The sequence below is a fragment of the Schistocerca nitens genome, chromosome 3 (assembly GCF_023898315.1).
Source record: "Schistocerca nitens isolate TAMUIC-IGC-003100 chromosome 3, iqSchNite1.1, whole genome shotgun sequence".
NCBI classification, from domain to species: domain Eukaryota; kingdom Metazoa; phylum Arthropoda; class Insecta; order Orthoptera; family Acrididae; genus Schistocerca; species Schistocerca nitens.
In genome coordinates this window covers 619,003,048-619,026,119 of record NC_064616.1, presented here as the reverse complement: position 1 = coordinate 619,026,119, position 23,072 = coordinate 619,003,048, and the positions used below count along the sequence as shown (strand labels likewise).

At 44.4% G+C, this 23,072-nt stretch overlaps 1 protein-coding gene across 3 annotated transcripts in view; it reads left to right on the top strand.

Annotated features, from left to right (window-relative positions):
- LOC126248554 (WD and tetratricopeptide repeats protein 1-like) overlaps nucleotides 1-23,072 on the top strand; it is a 208,142-nt gene that overhangs the window by 13,176 nt on the left and 171,894 nt on the right. For all 3 annotated transcript variants that reach the window (XM_049949637.1, XM_049949635.1, XM_049949636.1), the window contains exons 3-4: nucleotides 5,544-5,674; nucleotides 5,754-5,865. In XM_049949637.1, the coding sequence (XP_049805594.1) occupies nucleotides 5,544-5,674; nucleotides 5,754-5,865 (243 nt within the window). The remainder of the gene's footprint in view (nucleotides 1-5,543; nucleotides 5,675-5,753; nucleotides 5,866-23,072) is intronic.

Here is a 23,072-nt window from a genome sequence, read left to right as displayed (position 1 = left end):
AGATTGCACTACCCTTCTGCAGCTTTACAAAGCCCTGAAACAACGCCATCTTGATTATGGGAGTTTGACGTACGGTTTGGCACCACCATCAGAACTACACTGCGGATACTGAATTCGATACACGACTGCGGGGTTTGAGTTGCGACGGGAACCTTTTGAACTAGCCCTGTGACAGCTTGCTTGTGGAGGCTGAGGCCCCTCCAATGGTGACCCAGCACCAACAACAGCTTGTCATTTATTGTATGCACGTTTGCGGCTTGCCTAAGCATCCAAACTACTGTCTTGTCTTTCCAGACATGGAAATCCAGTGGTGCATCCCTTGGCCACAGCTTTGTCTTGACCTGTTACAAGGTCTGAAAGACTTGGTCCCTGGCGAGGCCCTCCACCACCCATTTTTCTCCATCCTTGGCGCATACTTGGCTTCAGAAGTATACCGCTGACTCGATGGATGCTGGTCGTGTGGGCTTTGCTTATGCTCACGCGGGAAATACTGAGCTGCTTTCCTTGTTGAATGGTTGTAGTGTTTTCACTGTGGAGTTGGTAGGCATCTCTCGTGCTCGTGGTTGGTTGTAGCCCCCTGACAACACAGGGATCGCTCTGCTGATGCCTGTGCCATTAACTCCCCACGTATGCCAAGGAGTAGATGCCCATCACCCTGGGGCATCGGGACTCCCAGCAATGGCCATCCTGCCAGGTGGCCTTTTCTGCGGCTAGGTGGCGCCCGTGGGGAGGACCCCTGGTCGGGGTGATGGCATCAGGTCGGATGATGCACGATGAAGCATACCACATCATCACTTTCTGGTGATCAATCACCAACAGTCTATAAGCATTCAAGTCTCAGTACAATACTTCCTTATTTTCTTAAATATGATCCTAAATCATTACGCTCCCTGGCCACACCATGGGAGAAATGCCAGGCTAAGGACGGCAGCGAACTTTATTCACCCACGATACCTTGTATGTAGGGCAACTGATGGGGACTCCTTTGTTTCGATGAAGCCACAGTTTTTTGTAGAGCATTTATAGGACAAGTTTGGGGAGGTGGAGGGCTTGTCCAAAATGTGATCTGGGTCAGTCTTGATAAAAACAGCAACCTCTGCCCAGTCACGGACTTTACTCACTTGTAACAAGTTGGGGGACGTTTCTGTTACCATCACACCACATAAGAGCTTAAATATAGTCCGGGTATTATCTTCCACAGGGACCTTCTTTTGCAGTCTGACAACAAGCTGGGCACCAATTTAGAGTGGCGAGGTGTTCATTTCATGCGGTGCGTCCTTTGGGGTCCGAGGGATAATCAGGTTTCCACCAGTGCCTCCATCTTGATCTTTGAGGGTGACACCTTACTCGAAGGTCAAGGTGATGGTCTACCACTGTGATGTCAAGCCATATATCCCTCCCCCGATGTGGTGCTTTAAGTGCTGGAAGTTCAGCCATATGTGCTCACGCTGTACTTACAGCATCACATGTTGAGATTGTGGACGTCCATCACATGCCAATAATCTATGTGTCCCGCCTCCCATCTGTGTCAACTGTGGAGAGCATCATTCACCTTGCTTGCCAGACTGCAAGATTTTACAGAAAGACAGGAAAATCGAGGAATATAAGACCCTGGACTGATTGACCTACTGAGGCTAAGAGAAAATATGAGCACCTACATCCTGTGTCTATAACCTCCTCATACGCCGCTGCCACGAGAATAGTTGTAGCCCCATCAGTTCCACGAATTCCAGTTGGCTCTCAGAGCCAGAAGGCTACACCTGCCCCCTTGATGGTGGGGGCATCCAGCCAGAGAAACCCCAGGAGCAGCGAGAAAAGTCCAAAAAGAAGGCCCCTAAGACCAAGGGAACTGTGGTGGCACCCACACCACCACTACCTACAAGCTCTGCATCTGGGGATAAGGTGGAGATTCAAGTGTCCTCTGATGATCTAGATCTCGTTGGACCTTCAGACTCAATGGATATAGACTGCTCAAGCAATAAGTCGGTGGCAGCAGGTGACCCTGAGGTGTAAACTGCCTCATTGAATGTTCCATGCCTTCCTAGTTTCACGATGACGTCATCCTCCTGTGGAATTGCGGCTGTCTTTTCTACCGCTGAGTTACGGCAACTATTAAGCTTTACACCTGCTTTCTGAAGTGCCCTCCAGGAAACCTGGTTCCCGGCAATGCGGACTCCTGCCCTCCGTGGCTGTAAGGGATATTACAGGAGCTGTAGCAACTATAGTCGAGTGTCAGGTGGAGTTTGCATTTATGTCCTAAACTCAGTCTGTAGTGAAACTGTGCCCCTTCAAACTCCTCTTGAAGCTGTGGCTGTCAGAATAAGGATGACATAGGAAGTAACTGTCTGCAATGTAGATCTTCCTCCAGATGGTGCAGTACCCCTGAATGTATTAGCTGCACTGATTGATCAACTCTCTAAACCTATAGTACTTTTGTGAGATTTTAACACCCATAACCCCTTGTGGGGTGGCACCCAGCTTACTGGCCAAGGCAGAGATGTCAAAACTTGATTGTCTCAGTTCGACCTCTGCCTCTTAAATACTGGGACCGTCACACATTTCAGTGTGGCTCAAGGTAGTTACTCGGTCATTGATTTATCAATTTGCAGCCCAGGACTCCTCCCATCTACCCACTGAAGAGCACATACCTGTGTGGTAGTGACCACTTCCCCATCTTCCTGTCACTGCTCCAGCATCAGGCCCATGGACGCCTGTCCAGATGGGCTTGAAACAAGGCAGACTGGGGAACTTTCACCTCTGCAGTCACTATTGACTCTCCCCTACATGGCAACATCAATGTGATCGTTTAGCAGGTGACTACAACATCGTTACTGTGGCGGAAAGCGTGATCCCTTGCTCTTTAGGGTGCCCCTGGTGAAAGGCGGTCCCTTGGTGGTTGCCGGAAATCGCTGAGGCAATTAAGGAGTGTCGGCGAGCTCTACAGCAGCATAAGCAGCACCTTTCTCTGGAGCTGCCCCATTTACAGAGTAGGAGCCCCTCAGTGCCCTTGCACATTGCCCCGACACAGCTCCTGAGCCAGACCAGATCCATAGTCAGATGATCAAACATCTCTCTTCTGACTACAAGCGACATCTACTCATCATCTTCAATCGGATCTGGTGCAATGGTGTCTTTCCATCGCAATGGCGGGAGAGCCCCATCATTCCGGTGCTTAAACCCAGTAAAAACTCGCTTGATGTGGATAACTATCGGCCCACCAGCCTTACTAACGTTCTATGTAAGCTGCTTCACCAAACAAAATTTGGGTGATAAAGGAGACTACGAATTTGTGGAGGTCCTCCATGCAGGCTTTTCGCAAGGACTGTACTGTCCTTTGCCAGTGCCGCATCAGCCATAACTGGCTGACTCATAGTTATCTCCTCTGTCGCGAGGACCCATTCCACTGTTGTCGTGGTTCCCGTTTGACAGTGGTCCACATTTTGCTGGACTGTCCCAACCTAGCACGCTGCGGTAGACTTAATCTCCCTGACTCGCTATCCCAGGTGTTAGGGGACAACACCTCAGTGGCTGACTTCGTTTTACATTTTATTCGTGAAAGGAGCTTTTACCACTGTTTTTAAAGGAGGTCCACTTAAACTTATCGGCCCATTGAGGGATTGGCAGAACACACTGTTGCCTCCTTTACCCAGACTGGTCTGCGGCCGTGTGGACTTGGTGGTCCAGCCTGGTCCTCACCTTACATACTGTTTTACTGTTCTTCCCCCCTGTTGCATGGTCTGTTAGACCTGTTCATCTTTTGAGTCTGTGTGCTTCTCTTGCCCTGTCCATGTTGCTTGTTTTTCCCAGGCAATTTCTGGTAACTGGTGGGGGGCTGGGGGATGTATATCCACTCATTGCACTCAGCTATTCGGGGTTTCTGGCTGCTCCTTAGATGAGGCACATTGCCCACCTTTCTTCCTGTGCCTCCCTTTCTTCTTTTTATTTCTTATCTCTCCTTCATTGACCTTTCGTAGACCTTGGGGTTTTCTTCCTATGGGTTTTGTGTGGTACGCTGTCTCTGATCTACAGTCATGTAGACCTCTGTGTTAGAGGAAAAAGGGACTAATGACCTAGTAGTTTGGTCCATTTAATCATCCAACCAACCACTACAATTTCGCCCCTGCCTTTGATTGGTACTTGTTGGTAGAGTTTGTAAGTCTTCGGAGCTACTGCCAGCTTACATGAACTACTATGCATGTTATTTCTACAATAGCAAATGATCTGCATGACATGCAAAATTACTGGTGCTGAACAGCACTGTCTCCCCACTCATTCCCTTACCCTGCAGTCACAAGTGTCCTCCCACCACTCCCAGAACTATCAGCGGCAAAGTTGCAGTGGCCAAACAGTGCTTATAGTGCCAAATTTGAATGTGCTAAGTGAGAGGGAGGACATATGAATGACTCTTTTTAACAAGCTGTTAATGCAGTTTGGATTGGGACTTCCAAAAATGAACTGTAGGAACACACAGTAACGAGGGATGTTCTAAAGAGATTCCTCTGTGCTCCAGAAATAGGCACCAACTTCACACACTTCACTGCCCATCCGTACTAGTCACTCCCAGTTGGTTGAAGTAACCTTGACCCGCTTGAAAATAGGACACTGCCCATTAATACACAGCATCATACCCTGGCAAGAGGAAAGAGTGATGGGGAATGGTTGTAATAGCTTGGAAAGGGGAAGGTGTCAAGAATGCATGTATTATAGTTTGTAGGAGGCGGCCTAGACCTGGAGGTATGGAGTATTTTTAATATTTTGGAAGACTAATGGCAGCTTGTAAGTAGCCATAAAAAAGTTCCAGTTCTGATCCTGTTAAAAACCTGTGTAATACTGACTTTGAAATCATTTTCTTGAAAGAATTCACCTGAAAAATGATTTGCCCTGGGTATGGGTGTAGGCATAAAGGGGAGGGAGTGGCAGGTCAGTCAGACCCTAGATTAAGAGAAACCACCTGTTGTGACGATATGTATGGTGAAGATGGCATAAGAATAGAAGAGTGCTCTTCTAGTAGACAAAGAAATACTCTACTAGGAGGATACTCTCCTATTATTACTCCATTTCCTCCATCTTTCCCTTCCTTCCTTCCTTCCTTCCTTCCTCAAAACAGGTGGCTTCCTCTCAACCTGTGGTCTGAGTGACCATGATCCCCTTCCTTCCCTTTCCAGCCTCATCCAACCAATCCCTCCTCCCCCTATGAAGAACGAGCATATTGTTTCAAATGTTAGGATTACTGCTTTCTGCTTTAAGCATCATTCTCAAGAGTACTAGGGCTTTCTCCTCCTGAAGGCATGTACTACCCACCCATTGTGTGCTTAGTTTTAAAATTTCTGAATTTAATATTCAGTTCAGTACATTAAAGTCTCAGTTCTTTTAATTTTAACAAAATTCTATTTTATTAATATTCTTCTTGAGTGTAAATTAAATTATTGCATTTGGAGAAAATGAGAATAAGTGAACAACAAGGAAAAGAGCAAAATATTACCCTTTACTTTCACAATGTTTATGTTTGTGTGTGAATTACAGTTTTTCAATTTCTTCTACAGGAAACTGTGGCACGTCATTTCCAACAAAAGTTACATGTTACAGACACACTAGTCAGAAGATTAGAGTTAGAGGCTACGCTGCAAGGCCACAATGGTTGTGTTAATTGTTTGGAATGGAATGCAGCTGGAAGGTAGTTGTCAATCTTAACCTGTCAATATCATATATATGAAAAAGTGATTGTGCTCACTGGTAAATTATTTCTTTTTAAGTGTTTTGGTATCAGCATCAGATGATGTCCAGATAATTCTGTGGGATCCATTTAAACACAGGAGGCTGCATACATTTCCCTCCGGACATCATGGAAATGTGTTTACTGTGAAGGTAAATGTTATTTTGAGATAGTGTTTCAGATTTAGCTAACAAGTTAAATAGTGACATGATTAGTCAACTAGAATAATAATAAATCCACTGAAACTAAGAAAACTTTTGTTGTGCCATAAGTATCTACAGGCAACTGACTGCAGTAGCACCAGTCATGCAGCTTTTGTGCCTGCGTGTGTGTGAGGATTTTGATTGAATACTTTTCAGCATTCTCTCTCTCTCTCTCTCTCTCTCTCTCTCTCTCTCTCTCTCTCTCTCACACACACACACACACACACACACACACACACACACGAGTTATTTACCCATTCAACTTCCCTATGCAAAATACCTCTTTACTTTAGAAGCTTAACTAGATACAACATAAAGATGACGTGAAATATTTGTAAAAATTCCTGTAGCACAACTCTTATAATTTTTGAATAATGTAAATTTTACTAACAATGAAACAGTTCCTTGTTTATTCCACGTAATCGTGACAAAATGTGAAGTGAAGTGGCTGTTGGATGATGAAAACAGATATTTTCCGTACACCAGACACACCTGGCAATATACAGTATTAATGCATTCAGTTACTGTACAGTAATTACTAGTTTTATTTATACAAAACTGTACTACATACTGAGCATACTTGATCAAATTTGTAAAATATGGTGATGTAAATTGACAATGCAGAAATGAATGAAGTTAATAATACTGTCCCACTGATAAACCTGAGATGACAAAGTGCTATCAAAAATTACATTGTTCAACAGTTTTCTATTAAATTCTTTACACTGTTGAAATTTTTTTTATCAAGAAGCTGAATCACACTATTAGTTCCAGCTGTATTTTGAATTATATTGACAGACTTTTCGCTGTTTAAAGACAGACATGTCATTATGTCCAGGCCAGGAGTACAACAAAAGAATGACTTGTTTTCCAAAATCATCAGATGTTTCAGATGTACTGTTGGAAATTATTCTCTCCCATTTTCCACATTTTGCTATATAGAATACAAGATTTTTGCAAGTAAACAGTCATTTTTTCCTTCAGTTTTGTCCTTTTTTTTTAATTTGCATGATGTACATGAAGACAGATATAAAGCTGCATATACTTGTCACTGGCATTGTTGATGAGTGTGGTGTAGCATTCATTGAAAGCACAAATGACTGTTTTTTCTTTCTTTCCTTTTTTTCTTTTTTCTTTTTTCTTTTTTTCCCCCTCCACTCAAATGCAAATGTGGCTCGCACACAGTTCTTGCACAAAACCTGACTGGTTTTATACACAGCGTTTTAGAGGAAAACAAGGAGCTTCGCTTTCATGTCAGCTATGAATTTCTCTATGGTATTACCTATTAATGACATCTACTCTACATGTTTACTTGAGGTGAACTTTGTAATTTTGTTACTTTCTTTTCATATGATTTCTCGAATGTGTGTACCCAGACCGAAGAAGCCTGGAAATTGGCAATGGTAATCTCACCTGTAATTCAGAGTGCCCAATCTCTTAGATTTCCTTTACTAATGGTGCACTGACACTTATGAGCAGTTCTAAATCTTTCTAATACTTTTTCTTTCACACTTTTGTGTGTTTCATTTTTGACATGTATTTCGTACTTCATATAAATCTATCAGATTTATATAATTCATGTTCAGGGCTTTGCACACTAAGTTTAAGCACTTTCTCCTCCCTTTGTTTAACCAAAATTCAGCCTTTTCTTTGTCACGGAAAGCTATTACTGCCCCCCTTTTTTCTGCTTTCAAGGTAGTCTATTTTTGTTCTGGACTTCTAACTAGCACACTTCTAATACTGATATTTCCACAATTTCTAGTGAAATGTTAACATCATTCAAATGAATGTCCAAGAAGTTGATTAATAAATAACACATATGTAGGTTTTCAGGAGAAGTAGGTGACTTCGATTGCACACCACATTCTTCATATTTCATCTTTGCAAGGTTGAAAACGTTAATTGAATTCCAAATTGCTGTGAAACTCTGGAACCTGCAGAAAGACATATACTATTAGCAGCCACAGCTAGCTATTATGGATATTAAATGAGTTGTAAAATGAGCAAATAGTAACACTGAACAGTTATGTCAGAGAAACTATCAACAGAAACTGAAATTCAGTTCACAGGTTATGATTGTTTTGTGCCAGTTTATCGATGTAATGTCAACGTATGGTATATGTCCTCCATGTTGCACACATGCTGTCTGCTACAGCTCTAGCAGGGGTATACATTTCTCTAGCTGCCTGGTGAGCTATGAATTTAGCAGTTTTCAACATTTTATAAAAATTACTTCCAGTGTATCTTCACAGCTAAAATTTTGGCATTGTGTTTCTATCGATGGATTCTTCCTGTATAAAAAATTTCAGGGTAGGTTTTGACATATTGAATTGGAACATTCCCTTATTAGAAATCTGTGGCCATGTTCTTTAGCTGCCTCATCAACAACATAATGTTGGAACTCTGGCTTATATCTTTTTTCACTGGTTCCATGAGCTGTGCCTTGCACAAATCGTCCTGAACTTTCACATTATTGTGTTTCAACTGTTCAACAGTGTTGCCTTTTTGTATTTATTGTCAGAGCTTTATCTTTAATAACTGAATGGTATGGGGCATTATCCGTCACAATGACAGATGGCCAATTTAAGTTTTACAATAGTTGCCTGTGAATAGCATGAGAAAACCATCATGATTCATCTCATCCAGATACTCACCTGTTTCTCCTGATTTGTAAACAAGGAGGCAGTACATCACGAAACCAAATGAAGTGCCAGCATGGTAGACAATAATTTTTGTACCATTTCCCCCAAGAACAGCAGAACTTCCATATATACTATCATCTATCCAGTCTTTTCTGACGAAATGACATCTGTTTATCCAGGTTTTGTTGAGCCACAGAATGTCTTCAAATGGCTCTTGGGCAATGTCTTAAAAATCGATAATGCCACTCAACAATATCACCTCCCTTCATTGTTATTTTGTGTTTGTTAATTTCTTGTACTGAAAACATAGTGCTCTGACAACCTTTAACAAAAAAGTCTTGCTGCCACTAAGTCTGCCTCTCAGTAGTAGGGTGCAGTTTCTTTTTATAGCTGGATGTTCTATCTTGTAATATCCATATCTATGTTGACAAACAGCGTATTGTTGGAATGAGTCCAAGTTTGTTATTTCTTGTTCTGTCCTCCCCCCTTTACCGGGTATCCATAGCTTAGACGAATCAGCCCCTTCCTGTTCTGCAGAGTTTTTTCGCTGATAAACTTTAACGGCAATGTTTCTATGCATCTTCAAAGCATCTACAGTTCTTTAGACTACCTTTGATAAAGGAATAGTCATATTATTGTCTGTCTCCTTCTTGAAATAGCCCTGCAACAAGCACATAAAATTATGTGTCTGACCACACAAAACATGAATGGATCACTGAACTTTCAGCTTAGGAACCATACTTTTTTGCACACTTAACACTGTAACCTCCAGACATTCTGAAGTGCAAAATAAACTTGCCACACAAACAAACAAAGCACACATTGAAATCTATCACAACTGCTTAGGTTACCGGCCACAAGCGTTGTCTGCAACCTGACAGTAGCTATAGCAAAGAGATTTGATAATGGGGACAGGCACATAAGGCATGACCAAATGCGTTCTCTGGCTGTTGCTATGGTAGCAGCCCTGTAAACAGCTAGATGTCAGTCACTTTGTTATTCTGGTGCAGGTATATTTGCTCCTAGCCCTTATCAAATTATGTGCTGGTGGTTTGAATGTTGAAAGTATCCAGCTAATTTCACTGCAAATTCCGTGATCAGATACCGCAAACAGTTTCAGGAGGTATCAGTAAACAGAAGGCCACTAAGGATGAGAGTAAAAATGTCGAGTGTTTGCCATTCTGTGGATGAATGATGGGAAAGGTTAGCTGGCTTCTGAAGGGACATAACACCAAGTCAATCTTTAGGCCTTCAGCTAAAATATGCAGATAAGGTAATGTAGCCTTCAGAATTCCTAGTGCTTACAAAATACTGAGTAAGTGTGGAAAGTATTAAGTCTAGCAGACCGTCCATATGATAGAACATTAGCAGACAGAATATGAGAGATGTCACTGATTACACCATCAAGAAAAATCTGCAATAGGTGGACATGTATTAGAAGGTGGGCATAAAATTGCATTCAGTGACACTGCTATCGTTGTTGAGAATAACAGTTTCTGGGATAGTATAATTTACTAAAGCTGTAGATATTAAAATATATGAGAAGACCTTCAAAGACAACAGTTGGTAGCTGAGGACTGCTTGAAGTGTGGCCATAACAAGGTTAACAGTTTCACTGCTGCCTATGTAAACTTTTCCTGTTTCTTAGAATGCCAGCCATTTTTATGGATTTTAAATATTTTTATTAATGTTAATAACTGTGATATCAACCTTTTATGAAAATCCGAACATACTACTACTGGATTACATACTTTGAGCTTCTTGTAATGTTTTGGTTTTTTCCTTATATTTTCAATGAATGTTAGGTTTTGGCTTTTAGCCACAGAATAGCACAGCCCACCATTTCAAAAGTTGTTGTGGATGTATGCACTGCAATTTCCAACACATTAAATGACCAATACTTAGGTGACGTTGTGTTATTTTTCCAAGTTTGGACTATACTCAGAATTTTACAGTCCTCGTCTGTCGCACTGGGGCAAACTGCAAGGACTTTCTCCCTTTCACTGCCAGTTTCTCTTTTCTGGCATGTTGAAATCAAGCAAGAGGTGCAATTAAATCAAACCTGAACTTTCTTAAACTAAGGCATTACGAAACAAATCGAAAATCGCCGTATAACATTATATGCATATTCCTCAGAAAGAAACGATTTCCGACTACCTTATTGTGGTACAGTGGGTCATACATACACCTTTCCTCGCTGTATGTCTGATTTCAGACGCTTAATTCCTCTCTGCTCCATTTCATTTCCAGAATACGAAGCTATCAATAGAAGAAATCCTTTCACAGACAGCTAGTATATAAGAGACTACTGCAAAAAAGTTTCTTTTCTGCATTTGTGAAACCTGTTTACTGAAAAAAATGCAGAAGATCCTCAACGTGAAAAATCCCCAACACGAACGTCTGAAATTAGCCACTAGCTGCCTAACAATAACCAAACAACAAGCAGAAAGCACCAGGGTACACCCTTCTGCGCATGCGTGAATTATTGCTGCCTACTGCGCATGCGCGGATTGACGGCAGTTTAGAACTGCTCTCTATTCCTGCGTGCAGATAATGTGTCTGCTAATTTACGTAGGTTCACCCGTTCTACCGCTAGATGGCTGTCGCGATAGGCCAGTACCGTTCGCGGCGGATCGTCGTGTAATACCGGCTTAACACACTTAAATAACAGGATGCTGATTTGCGTACGCGGTGATGGCGCCCAATGGCAACCCACATGAGTTCCATAGGATTTAAATCTGGTGAATTTGGTTGCTGACACATCGTGATATCACTGCAATGCTCCTTAAACGACTGCAGCATGGTCCTGGCTCTGAGACATGGACAATTATCCTGCTAAAAGATGACATTGTCGTCAGGGAAGGCATCAAGGATGAACAGATGCAGGTGGTTCACAGCTGTCTGCATGTCTTCGATTACTATCGCAGGTCCCAAGCAAGCACAGGAGAATGTCACGTATAGCATAATAACATTACCAATAGCCTTGGCCATGGCATGCTGCATGTTTAGAGCCACCATTCATCTTGATAACAGAATTTGTGGAGACGACCATCAACCTAATGTAGCAAAACTCTGATTCACCCAAAGAGCTGACATGTTTCCAATGATCAGCAGTTGAATCCCAATGGTACCGTGCCCACTGCAGTCATAATTGATGCTGTTGTTGGATCAACATGTGAACATGTAGTTTTCGTCTGGTGCAGAGCTCCATGTTCAACAATGTACAATGAACAGTGTGCTCCAAAACACCTGTATGTGCACCAGCATTGTAATCTTTCAGCAGGGGTGCCAAAGATCACCATGTATCCTACTTTACAGAGCAAACAAGCCTCTGAACCCCACATTCTCTGAACAGTTATGGACATTCATCTTTCCGTAAAGGCTCACGACAGTAGCATGGGAACATTTGACCAGCTTCGCCAATTTGGAGATACTCTTTCATAGGCTTGGCATAATAATAATCTGTCCATTGTCAGAGTTGCTTACCTCAATGGATTTCCCAATTTGCAGCCCATATCGTCACGAGGGTGAGTCCCTGTCCATGTCTTATCCGCTCACATAACTTTGTTACCGCATCATGTGTTCGCAATGTCACCAGGTGGCATCCAATGTTGTAGTGTGCAGTAGTCGTAATGTTTTGGCTTATAAGTGTATGCTGAGTTTTAGTGACAATGTTATCAGAACGGCTGGTCCTAGCGGAGGTTCGAATCCTCCCTCGGGCATGGGTGTGTGTGTTTGTCCTTAGGATAATTTAGGTTAAGTAGTGTGTAAGCTTAGGGACTAATGACCTTAGCAGCTAAGTCCCATAAGATTTCACACCCATTTGAACATTTTTTTTTTTGTTATCAGAAATATGATTGAGACTAGGTTTGTAGGAAATGTTGTCAACACATATGCATACTAAAAGCTCAACAAAGCCTGGGATTCTGCATTAGAATCAGTAAAAGAGCAGTCGCAAGCTCATGTGAGCCAAGAAGCAAGGTAATCCCCTCCTGAAAATCCACTTGGACACCATTCAGAACATGTAAGAGAAGAGCAACTGCTGCATTGTATCAGAGAGCACATTGCCATAATTTCTTTTATGTTTTTTATTTGTAACTCAGTCTTTGAGTTTTGTATTATTTTACTACACTTCATTCATCTTGCTGCCGTCTCTCTCTCTCTCTCTCTCTCTCTCTCTCTCTCTCTCTCACACACACACACACACTTAAAATGTTCCATTGCACAAGTTGCCTAAACATACAATTTGTGAAGTTTTATTCAGATGACATGTTGATAAGAATAAGATACCTGTAAATGGATCAGTACCAAAGGATGTGTTCACAAAATACCATTTGTGTACTGACAACAACAATTATGAAAAGGATAGCTTGCAACTCACCATGAAAATGACATGTTGAGTTCCAGACAGACATAACAGAACACTGTTACACGTTGAACTTTCGGCCAAAGCGTTCTTCAGAAAAGGAAGGAGAACACACACACACACACACACACACACACACACACACACACACACACACACACACACATTCACACAAGCAGTCACCTCACACACTCGACTGCTATCTCCAGCCTCTCTGGCCAGACTGCAATTTTGCATTGAACGAAAGGAGAAATCTGGAGTGGGACAAGGAAGGGGGAGACATAGCAGGGTACAGGTGGGGTGAGAGAAGAGCATTGTCTGGTGGAGTGTGCAGATCCAGAAGGTGGCAGGACCAGGCTGCCAGGTGCAGTGTTGGGAGGCTTTGGAGGGAGGGAATGCGGGGATGGGGAGTGGAAAAGGAAAGGGGCAGGTAGGGAAAAGACTGGTTGGTGTGTTGGCAGTGAGTGGCACACAATGAAGGTAAGGAGGTGTGAATTGGGAGGAGTTGATGGGACAGAGGGGGCAGAAACTGTTGGGTGGAGGATATGGGGACACAAGATTATCATAGGTTGAAGATGGGATGCTTTCGGGAGTGGAGGATGTGTCGTCAGGATAACTTCCATTTGTGTAGTTCAGAAAAGATACTGGTGGAGGGGAGGACCCAGATGGCCTAGATGTTGAAGTAGCCATCGAAATGGTGCATGTTATGCTCTGCTGCATGTTTGGCCACAGGATGGTCTACTTAGCACTTGGCCACAGGTGGTTGTTCATCCTGGTGGACTGCTGGTTAGTAGCCATACCAATATAAAAAAGCTGTGCAATGATTGCAGCAGTGCTGGTATGACACAGGTGGACCAGTCTCTCAAGGTGTAGGATAAACTTGCGATGGGACTGGTAAAGGAAGTGCTGGGTTAGTTGATTGGGCGGGTCTTGCACCTGAGTGTTCCACATTTATATGATCTGTGTGGCAAGGGACTGGGAGTGGCATAGGGATGCACTAGGTCATTGTGGAGGTTAGGAGAGGTGGGAGGGATCTTGGGTAGGATGTCCCTCATTTCAGGGCACAATGATACACAATCAAAGCTCTGATGAAGGATGAGGTTCATTTGTTCCAGTTAGGGTGGTATTTGGTGGCTAAGGGGATATTCCTTTGTAGCTGGTTCTAGGGGGTGGTGGGAGAATTGGTGTGTGGGAATATGACATGGGAGATCCATTTGTGGACTATATCTGTCCGTGAAGGTCTTTGTGAGACCTTCAGCATACTGGGCAAGGGAATTCTTGTCATGGCAGATGCGCTGTCGCCCATTGGCCCGGCTGTAAGGGAGGGATTTTTTGGTGTGGTAGGGATGGCTGCTGTCAAAATGCAGGTACTGTTGGTGGTCGGTTGGTTTAATGTGGACAGAGGTGTGGATGGAGCCATCAGAGAAGAGGTGGTGAACAACCAGGAAGAGGCATGCTTTATTGAGGAGGACCAGGTGAATCAGAAGGGAAAGAAGGTGTTGAGGTTGTGAAGGAATGAGGGTAGGTTGCCTTAGCCCTGAGTCCAGATGATGAAGATATCATCAATGAATGTGAATCAGATCAGAGACTTGGGGTTGTGGGAGTCTCGGAAGGTTTGCTCTAGGTGACTCATAAACAGGAAGGTATAGGAGGGTGCCATATGGGTGGCCATGGCTGTGCAGTGGATTTGTTTGTATGCATTACCTTCAGAGTAGTAGTTGTTGTGTGTTAGGATAAAGTTAGTAAGGAGTTATTCCGTGTCAAATCAACACAGCTGCCAACCCAACCATTTCCGATTTTCATCACCTCCAGGGGGCTCACAGTTCTTGCGTGAATTCTTGCGTGGCGCCCATGTGGCCCCGAGCTATTGCACCGCATTCTTCCTTCCCTGCTGCATTTCCTTTCAGTGCCCTCCCTCCCCATCCTTGCTCCCTCTCCACTCCTCCCCCTCCTTTCCCTCTCTTGGTGTTCTTACTTATGTTAACCTGCCTATCCACCTGGTTTCCTACATTTCTTGCAGTTTTGTTCCCCTTGCCTTTTCTCTGTCAGCATTTTTGCTCCCCCTTTAGGATTTGACCTCCACTTCTAAATTTTCTCTCCCAAGTGTGAGCCATTTGGGGAAGAGCTTCCTCCCTAGCATCTACAGTATGGATTCCTCTCACTCCTTCCTTCCGCCCGTCCTTCCCTGCTGATCCCCCTCTGCCCCACTTGGTCACTGGCACGTGTAGCCAGTCTGTGTGGTGGGGCTGTTATGTACCCATATGATTGAGCCCCCTGACAACACAGGGATCACATTTCTGATACCTGAGCTGATGGCTCCTCATGTATGCCGAGGAGTGGGTGCTTGTCATTGTGGAGCATATGAACTCCCAGTAGTGGCCATCGTGCTAGACGGCCCTTGCTGTGGATGGGTGCCACCCATGGTTAGAGCCCAAGATCGGAGTGGGTAGTTGCAAAAAATCTGGCTGTTCTCCTACGGCCATCTTTTCAAGTGGTATCGGATTGTTGAATGCTGTTTCTTATGTCCCTGAGGCATTCCCTTCCCTGGCTACACCCTGGAGGGAGGGCCAGGCTCGCTGGCTTGGGGTGGAACACTTTCTCCGCTACCTGGTCTGTTCTAGGACGGACGGGACACATTCATCGCCACAAAGCAATTATTTATTGTGGAAAATATTGAAGACAAGTTTGGCAAAGTGGAGTCTCTCAGTAAGATGCAGTCAGGTTCTCTGTTGATCAGAACTCCTTCTGCTGCCCAGTCTGCAGCTCTTCATGCTTGTGATCATTTTAGTCCATTACACCTCACTGGCCTTTGAATATGGTCCAGGGAGTCACCTTTTATAGGGACGTCATCCTTCAAGCTGATGAGGAACTCCAGGCCAATCTGGAATGATGGGACATTCATTTTGTTCAGCATGTGCAGAAAGGTCATAAGGACAAATATATCTATACTGCGCCTTTATTGCGACTTTTGAGGGAGATACCCTCCCAGAGAAGGTCAAGGTTGTGTGTTATCGGTGCTATATGAAGCCATATGTTCTGCCATTCATGAGGTGCTTTCAGTGCTTGCATTTGAGGCATGTCTTCCTGATGTATGGTGGACCCTCTATGTGGTGACTGTGGACACCCAATCCATGATGGGAGCCCCTGTGTTCCACCACTTGTGTGTGTAAATTGTCATGAACATCACTCTCCACGCTCATCAGATTGCCAGGATTATAAGAAAGAAAAGAAGATACAAGAGTGTAAGGCCCTGGATAGCTTATCTTACACTGAGGCTTGTCAGAAATTTGACCAGTTCTATCCGTCTGCTGTTGCACCTGTTATGTCCTTTCCCTTTCCTCCTCTCCACTCCCCCTGTGGTTCCCACACCCTCCTCTCTGGATGCCACTGCCACTCCCTGTCTGAAGAAGCGTCCCCCTTCCTTGGCACTCACCGATGATGGATCTCCCTCCTTGGACCCCTCCCCTGTCTCTCAGGCTGCAGACGTGCTAGCACAACTCAGCTGTGGGACACACAGCCTGTGGGTCCCATGCTCACCTGCTCTCTTTTGGTTCTGGGTCTTGCAGAAGCCTGCTCTCCCTCTGTGCCATGCCCTCCTCACTTAATGGAATAGAAGAAGAAGAAGAAGAAACATAAAGTCTCAGGACAAGCACAACCCCCCCCCCCCTCCCCCCAGTGTCCCCAGAGGTGCCATCACCTCCATCACAACCTAAGTGTCACTTATTAGTTACAGATGACACCCCGATGGATGGTGAGCCGGCGGCGTGATTTGCTTCCCATTTGGATACTTGCTACATGATTATTCAGTGGAACTTTAACAGATACTACCATCACCTCCCAGAGTTGCAATCCCTTATTGCCTTTTACTCGGCAGCTTGTGCCATTCTCCAGGAATGTCATTTTACTGATGCTCACTTACTGACCCTTCGTGGGTTCCATGCTTTCTTTAGGAAGTGAGTTGGCCCTTTGAGCGCTTCTGGTGGTGTCTGCACGTTGGTCCATACGATATTGTTAGTACATGGATCCCACTTTGTACCCTGTTAGAAGCAGTTGCTGCTTCTGACAGGCCACCTTAATCTGCTGCCCTAACTGCCCTCCTTCACCAACTTCCCCCGTCCTTCCTCCTTGGAGATTTTAATGCCCATCACCCCTTGTGGCGCAGTACTTCTTCATCTAGTCGGGGGCTCCTCATTGGCCAATTTCTTGTGGACTGTAACCTGTGCCTTCTTAATGATGGCTCCCCTACTCATTTTACTGGCACATGTGGCACTTTTTCTGCCATTGATCTTTCGACTTGTCCCCCTCCCCTTCTTTCTTCCTTACATTGGTTGCCACACGATGACTTCTGGGATAGTGACCACTCCCCATTCATTCCCTTCCTGCCTCCCGCTGACCAGGTTACCCTGCTGGGCTTTCCATTATTCTGATTGGCCTCTATATACCTCTCAGGGCATCTTTTCACCTTATTTTTCAGGTTGTGTTGATGAAGTCATCCATGATTTGCCCGATAAGACTATCCACGCTGCCGACATTGCCGTTTCCCGCTTGACAGGCCCCATTCGCAGTTGTCCAGTTCCATGGTAAAGCACGACCGTGGCCACTGTAATCTGTGATCGTCATCACACCTTGCAACATCTTAAGAGGCATCTGTCCTGCACTGGTCTTATTACCTTTAAAAGTCTTCGTGCCAAAGCTCATTACTTACCTCTTGTCTGGCAGACTCCTACAGTTAACGTTTTACTGAATGGGAGCATCTTCTGGGCCTCTCTTCTTCCCATGATTCAGCTCCTATCCCTGTTTCCATCCATAACCAATTCCTTCCTTCAACACCTGATTCCTCTACAACACTAATATCTCCTGTAGGTGGTTAACCATATTTGGCTTAAAGTCATTTTCCCCTCTCAGTGGAGGGACAGTGTTGTGGTTGCTGTCCTTAAGCCTTGCAAGGATCCATTGTCCCTCAATAGTTACCAGCCCATCAGCCTAACGGATGTTCCTCTTGGGACCTTTTATCTCCATACCAGTGCAGCTTTCACGAGGGACGGTCTCCGATCAATCATCTGATTTGATTGGAAACTGCAGTTCAGCAGGCCTTTTCTCAATGCCGCCATCCTGTCGCAGTTTTCTTTGATCTTCGTAAGGCCTACGACACAGCTTGATGTCATCACATTCTCCTTACACTCCATGGGTGGGGTCTTCGGGGCTACTCCCGATTTTTATTTGCCAGTTTCTGTCCCACCGGTCATTCAGAGTCTGGGTTCGCACTGTTCTCAGCCCTCTGCGGACCCAGGAGAATGGCGTTTTGTACTAAGTGCCCTTCTTTTACAGTTGCTAGTTTAGGACTTGTAACATCTGCTGAACCGTTGGTCACCCCTGCTCTGTATCTGAACGATTTCTGTATTAGGGCTGACTCCCACTCAGTGGCCTCTGCAGAACAACAGCTCCAGGGTGCTATCTGGCACATTTCCGCGTGGACACTCTGGCACAGTTTTTAATTCTCTCCCCTTAAGGCGAGGGTGGTGCATTTTTGTCACAGTACTATGGCCTATCCTGACCCGGAGATCTACCTTGATGGTCAACGTCATACTGTGGTCCTCCAGTTCCATTTCTTGGGTCTTCTTTTTGACAACAAGCTTACTTGGTTGCCCCATATCTGTCATCTGAAGGTTGGTTGTTTGTGTAAAATCCAATGTTCTTTGCTTCCTTGTCCACACCTCTTGGGGGGGGTGGATTGTTTGACCCTTCTCCATCTTTACCGGTCATTAGTTCTGTCTCGTCTGGACTATGGTTGTCAAGTTTATTGATGAGCTGCCTCTTCCACGTTGCTCCTCCTGGATGCGGTTCACCATTGACGTGTCCATCTAGCCAATGGTGCCTTTCGCACTAACCCTGTTGATAATCTTCTGGTTGACACTGGGACCCGTCCGCCTGCCCGCTGCCCACATTTGGCTGGGCGTAACAGTTCGGTCCCGCCTCGCTTCTCTCAACCGTGACTTCCATCTTGCCCTTTTTGTCCTCTTCCCCCTGCTCTCTCTCAACCAGCCCACCTTGGTTAGTTCCGTGGCCATGGATTTGGATGGCTCTCTTCCAGGGTCCGAAAGCCTCAATTGCTCCAGTGGGGTTCCATTGTTGGTTCCAAACGTTCTTACAGAAGTTTCAGGATGCCATTGTTTTTTACGCTGATGGCTCTAAATCAGTTGTTCATGTGGGAAATGCCTTCACGTCTTCTGTTGTCACGGTGCGCCATCTCTTGCCTGCCAAGTGTGGGGTGTTTATTGTGGAACTGATGGCTGTCTATCAGCCCCCCGTTTTATTAAATGGTGCTCCCTCACCCGAGTTTTGTTACGTATGGACTCAATGAGTGGCCTTCAGGCAATAGCTCGGTGTTTTTCCTGCCATCAATGATCTTCTTGCTGAGCTTGGTGATTCTGCATGTTCGGTCGACGTCCTTTGGGTTCCTGACCATGTAGGTATCCTGGGTAATGAACTCGCTGATCACCTGGCCGGGGAGGGAGAGGGGGGGGTGGCATGATATGGCCACCTACCCCTCGTTTTCCATGACCCCTCTGGGGTCGGATTTGCGGCTTTACATCAAATCCTGTTTTGCTCAATTGTGGGCTGACTCTTGGGAGGCTACTCCCTATCTAATGAATCTTGCGCGATCAAGGAGACTCCCACCATGTGGAGTTCTTCCCTCTGCCTCTCCTGGCAGGAATCTTACCATCCTGTACAGTCTTTGTATTGCCCATATTAGGTTGACCCACGGGTTTTGCTCCGCAATGAGCTGCCCTCCCCACCCCAATCCCCTCTCAGTTTGTAATTGCGGGGCTTCACTTTCGCTGATCCGCCCCCGCCTTTACTCCCTTCACCCTAAGTATGTCCTCCCACCCTCCTTTTCATGTGTGTTAGCAGAGGACCCTCACATGGATATGTCTATCCTCAGTTTTCTTCGCAAAAGTGGTTTTTACTCTGAGATATACATCCTTGAATTTTCCTCTGGCATTTGAGTTCCTCAGTAAGCATAAGCGTAAGCATTTGTTATGGAGGCCTTGACTTTGCCTCTGCACCGGCCAGGTTCTTCCCACCTTTTCCCTACATTTTGTCATGTATATTATGCTGCCTTGTTTCCCCTTTTTGTTTTTTTCCCCTATCTTGTCCCCATTGTATTGTTATAATGGTATGGTGGTATGATGTGGTGTGGGTGTCGTGTGGTTTTTTGGCGGTGCTGGTGCTCCACCGCACGTATGTTTCTGGGGCACCCCTGCTCTCCCTGTTTCCACCTACCCTGCTCCTGTTGTTTCCTGTTCCTGCTGCCCTGATGTCCCTCTTCTCTCTTTGTTCGCGCAGTTTCCCCTTCCCCTTGACTGGACTATACTGTTCGTGTTGTTCCTCCCTTGATTTCTGCCATCCTAGATCATGGGACTGATGACTTTGCTGTTTGGTCCCCTCCTCCAAATTAAACAACCGACCATCTACAATTTGCATTAAACTTTGTTTGTCCATTGCACATGATGAGAGAATGAAAAATGTCAAATTTCAGAATTGCAGCAAAAGTATAACAAAAGTAATAGCTGTTCGAAATTATAAAAATGTGCAGAAAATTTGACAAACACCGCTGACAAAAACAGCTGTAATTTCTGTTCTAACAGAGACAGAACCATGAATGAGGAAATTTTTGTAAAGGAGTAAGGGTTGTATCAAACATAACCATACCCAAATGATGTACATTAATAAGGTCAGTGACCTTGACCTTTGACCTCGAATAACTCAAACCAAGTCTCCTTGAAAATTTAATCTTCTTGATGTTACACTGCATAACATAGTAAAAAATCAAGTTGGGATGACATTAGGTTTAGGATCCAAATGGAAAGCAAGCTTGAACAAAATGACATAAAGTACTGAAAACCATGTTATTCAATAAGATCGTGTGATGTAAATGCATAGTAAGGTACCAGCTGGCCAATAGTAAGCATGTGTAATATCCAAGGTAACAGACTATGATCTCTGACCTTCAGTGAGCCAAAACATGATATAACCATCCCAGTTAAACAAGTGGAGTCCATTGAAAACATGTTCAGATATGATTCTGGAATGAGATTTTGGCTCTAACAAGGGGAGGCCGCCAATTGTGAAATTCAGATTCGATTCATACTACGCATAATAAAAGCTCATGGCCAGAGGTGTAATGTGGCAAAGCACCAAGATGCACTTCTCAGCCGTTGTCGAGAAAATCGACAGTTAAAAGAAACCGTTGCGGTGAAATACTCTCTACGAGTAATGATTTTTTCTACAGCGTCGTGGCGCAGCGGTAAGTGCTCGGGTCCGTAATGCGAAGGTCACTGGATCGAATCTCGCGCCATGCAATTTTTTTTATTATTAGTTTTTTGTAATTCAAATATATATATAAACTATTAATGAATTGCTTATGCATGTTGGTGAAGGCGGATCGCTCTCCAATTGTACCGCCTCCATTTTTCCGTTTTTTTAACAGGGTGTACCAAAGCTCTCCCGTCCCCACGGATTTTTGACGATGTTATAAGTTGCACTAGGGACCGCATCTACCTTCTTCCGAAGTTAGCAGGCAACTACGCTGTTATGCGGCGGCTCGTTTCGGCCCATTCAACATCTGTCCTTCAAGTGTAACGAGCGAGTAACGGAGTTTATATTTCATACCTGCCGCAGCAAATTTGTGTCGTGGGGTCTCTATTGTAATTCGAACGTTTGACTTACGCTATACGTATTCGTTTCGGAATACCGTTTCTACGTCTTCCATTAACTATACGTGGTTAACATTATGAAGACAATTAATAACATTTGTGTAATACAACTTTGTTTGCAGAAAACATAATGATGTTCGAAGTCGCCAGTTTTTCCACGACAAACGACTTTCAACAACTTATTATATGCATAATTGTTGCAACTGATTGCCGGGAATTATATATATTTTTGAATTACAAAAAACAAATACTAAAAAAAAAAAAGGTTGCATGGTGCGAGATTCGATCCGGAAAGTTTCGGATTACGAACCCGAGTGCTTACCGCTGCGCCACAACGCTGTAGAAAATTAGTAATCGTACAGAGTATTTCACCGCAACGGTTTCTTTTAACTGTCGATTTTCTCGGCAACGGCTGAGAAGTGCATCTTGGTGCTTTGCCACATTACACCTCTGGCCATGAGCTTCTATTATGCGCAGTATGAATTGAATCTGAATTTCACAATTGGCGGCCTCCCCTTGTAAGTAAAGTTATGAAGACAGGTCATGAGTTGTGTGTGGGTATCTCAGTCTGTAGAGCACATGTGTGTGGCAGGCAAAGGTCCCAATTTCGAGTCTCAGTCTGGCATGCAGTTTTAATGTACCAACAAGTTTAGTATTGGTGTATGTTCCACTGCAGAGTGAAAATCTCATTATATCCCCCAACCTGTGACTAAGCCATGTCTTTGCAATATCCTTTCTTCCAGAAGTGCTAGTCTTGCAAGTTTCGCAGGGAGCTTCTGTGAAGTCTGGAAGGCAGGAGATGAGGCACTGACAGAAGTAAAGCTCTGAGGATGAGTTGTGAGTCATGCTTGGGTGGCTCAGATGGTGGAGTGTTTCCTAATGATAGGCAAAGCTCCTGAGTTTGAGTCTTGGTCCTACACACAGTTTTAATCTGCCAGGAAGTTTCAGTGTGATTTGTAGACAAACAAATGCAATGACAAATGTATTCTCAGGACTTACCGTCTCCTGATAGTGCCTAGCAAGATATAACTCTGTTTGTGCATCTTATGGTGAAAGGACATACGTTTGGCCTGTCGCTGTTCTCACGTCAGCCTTTGTAAGAATGCCTTTCCACAGTAAAGATGTCTGGTTTCTTGGGGTGTATAAATGATGGTGAAGGGCTGTGAGGGCATAGGTAGCCAATTGTAACCCCATTTGTATGTTCACTAACATTCAAAACGTATCCAAACCAGCCAGTGGAAATAACACAGTGGAATTTGGAGTGGGGGAGGGGGTGGGGGGTGGGGTGGGGGTGGGGGGAAAATACCTGTAAATGCTCTTGATGGAGAAATGCTTCATCATACTGAGTGTTAGTTTTATAATGAAAGTGACACACTGTAATGTCCTAGGAACACCATTCAAGTAACTCTGTGGGTGTCATCATCTGAGAGT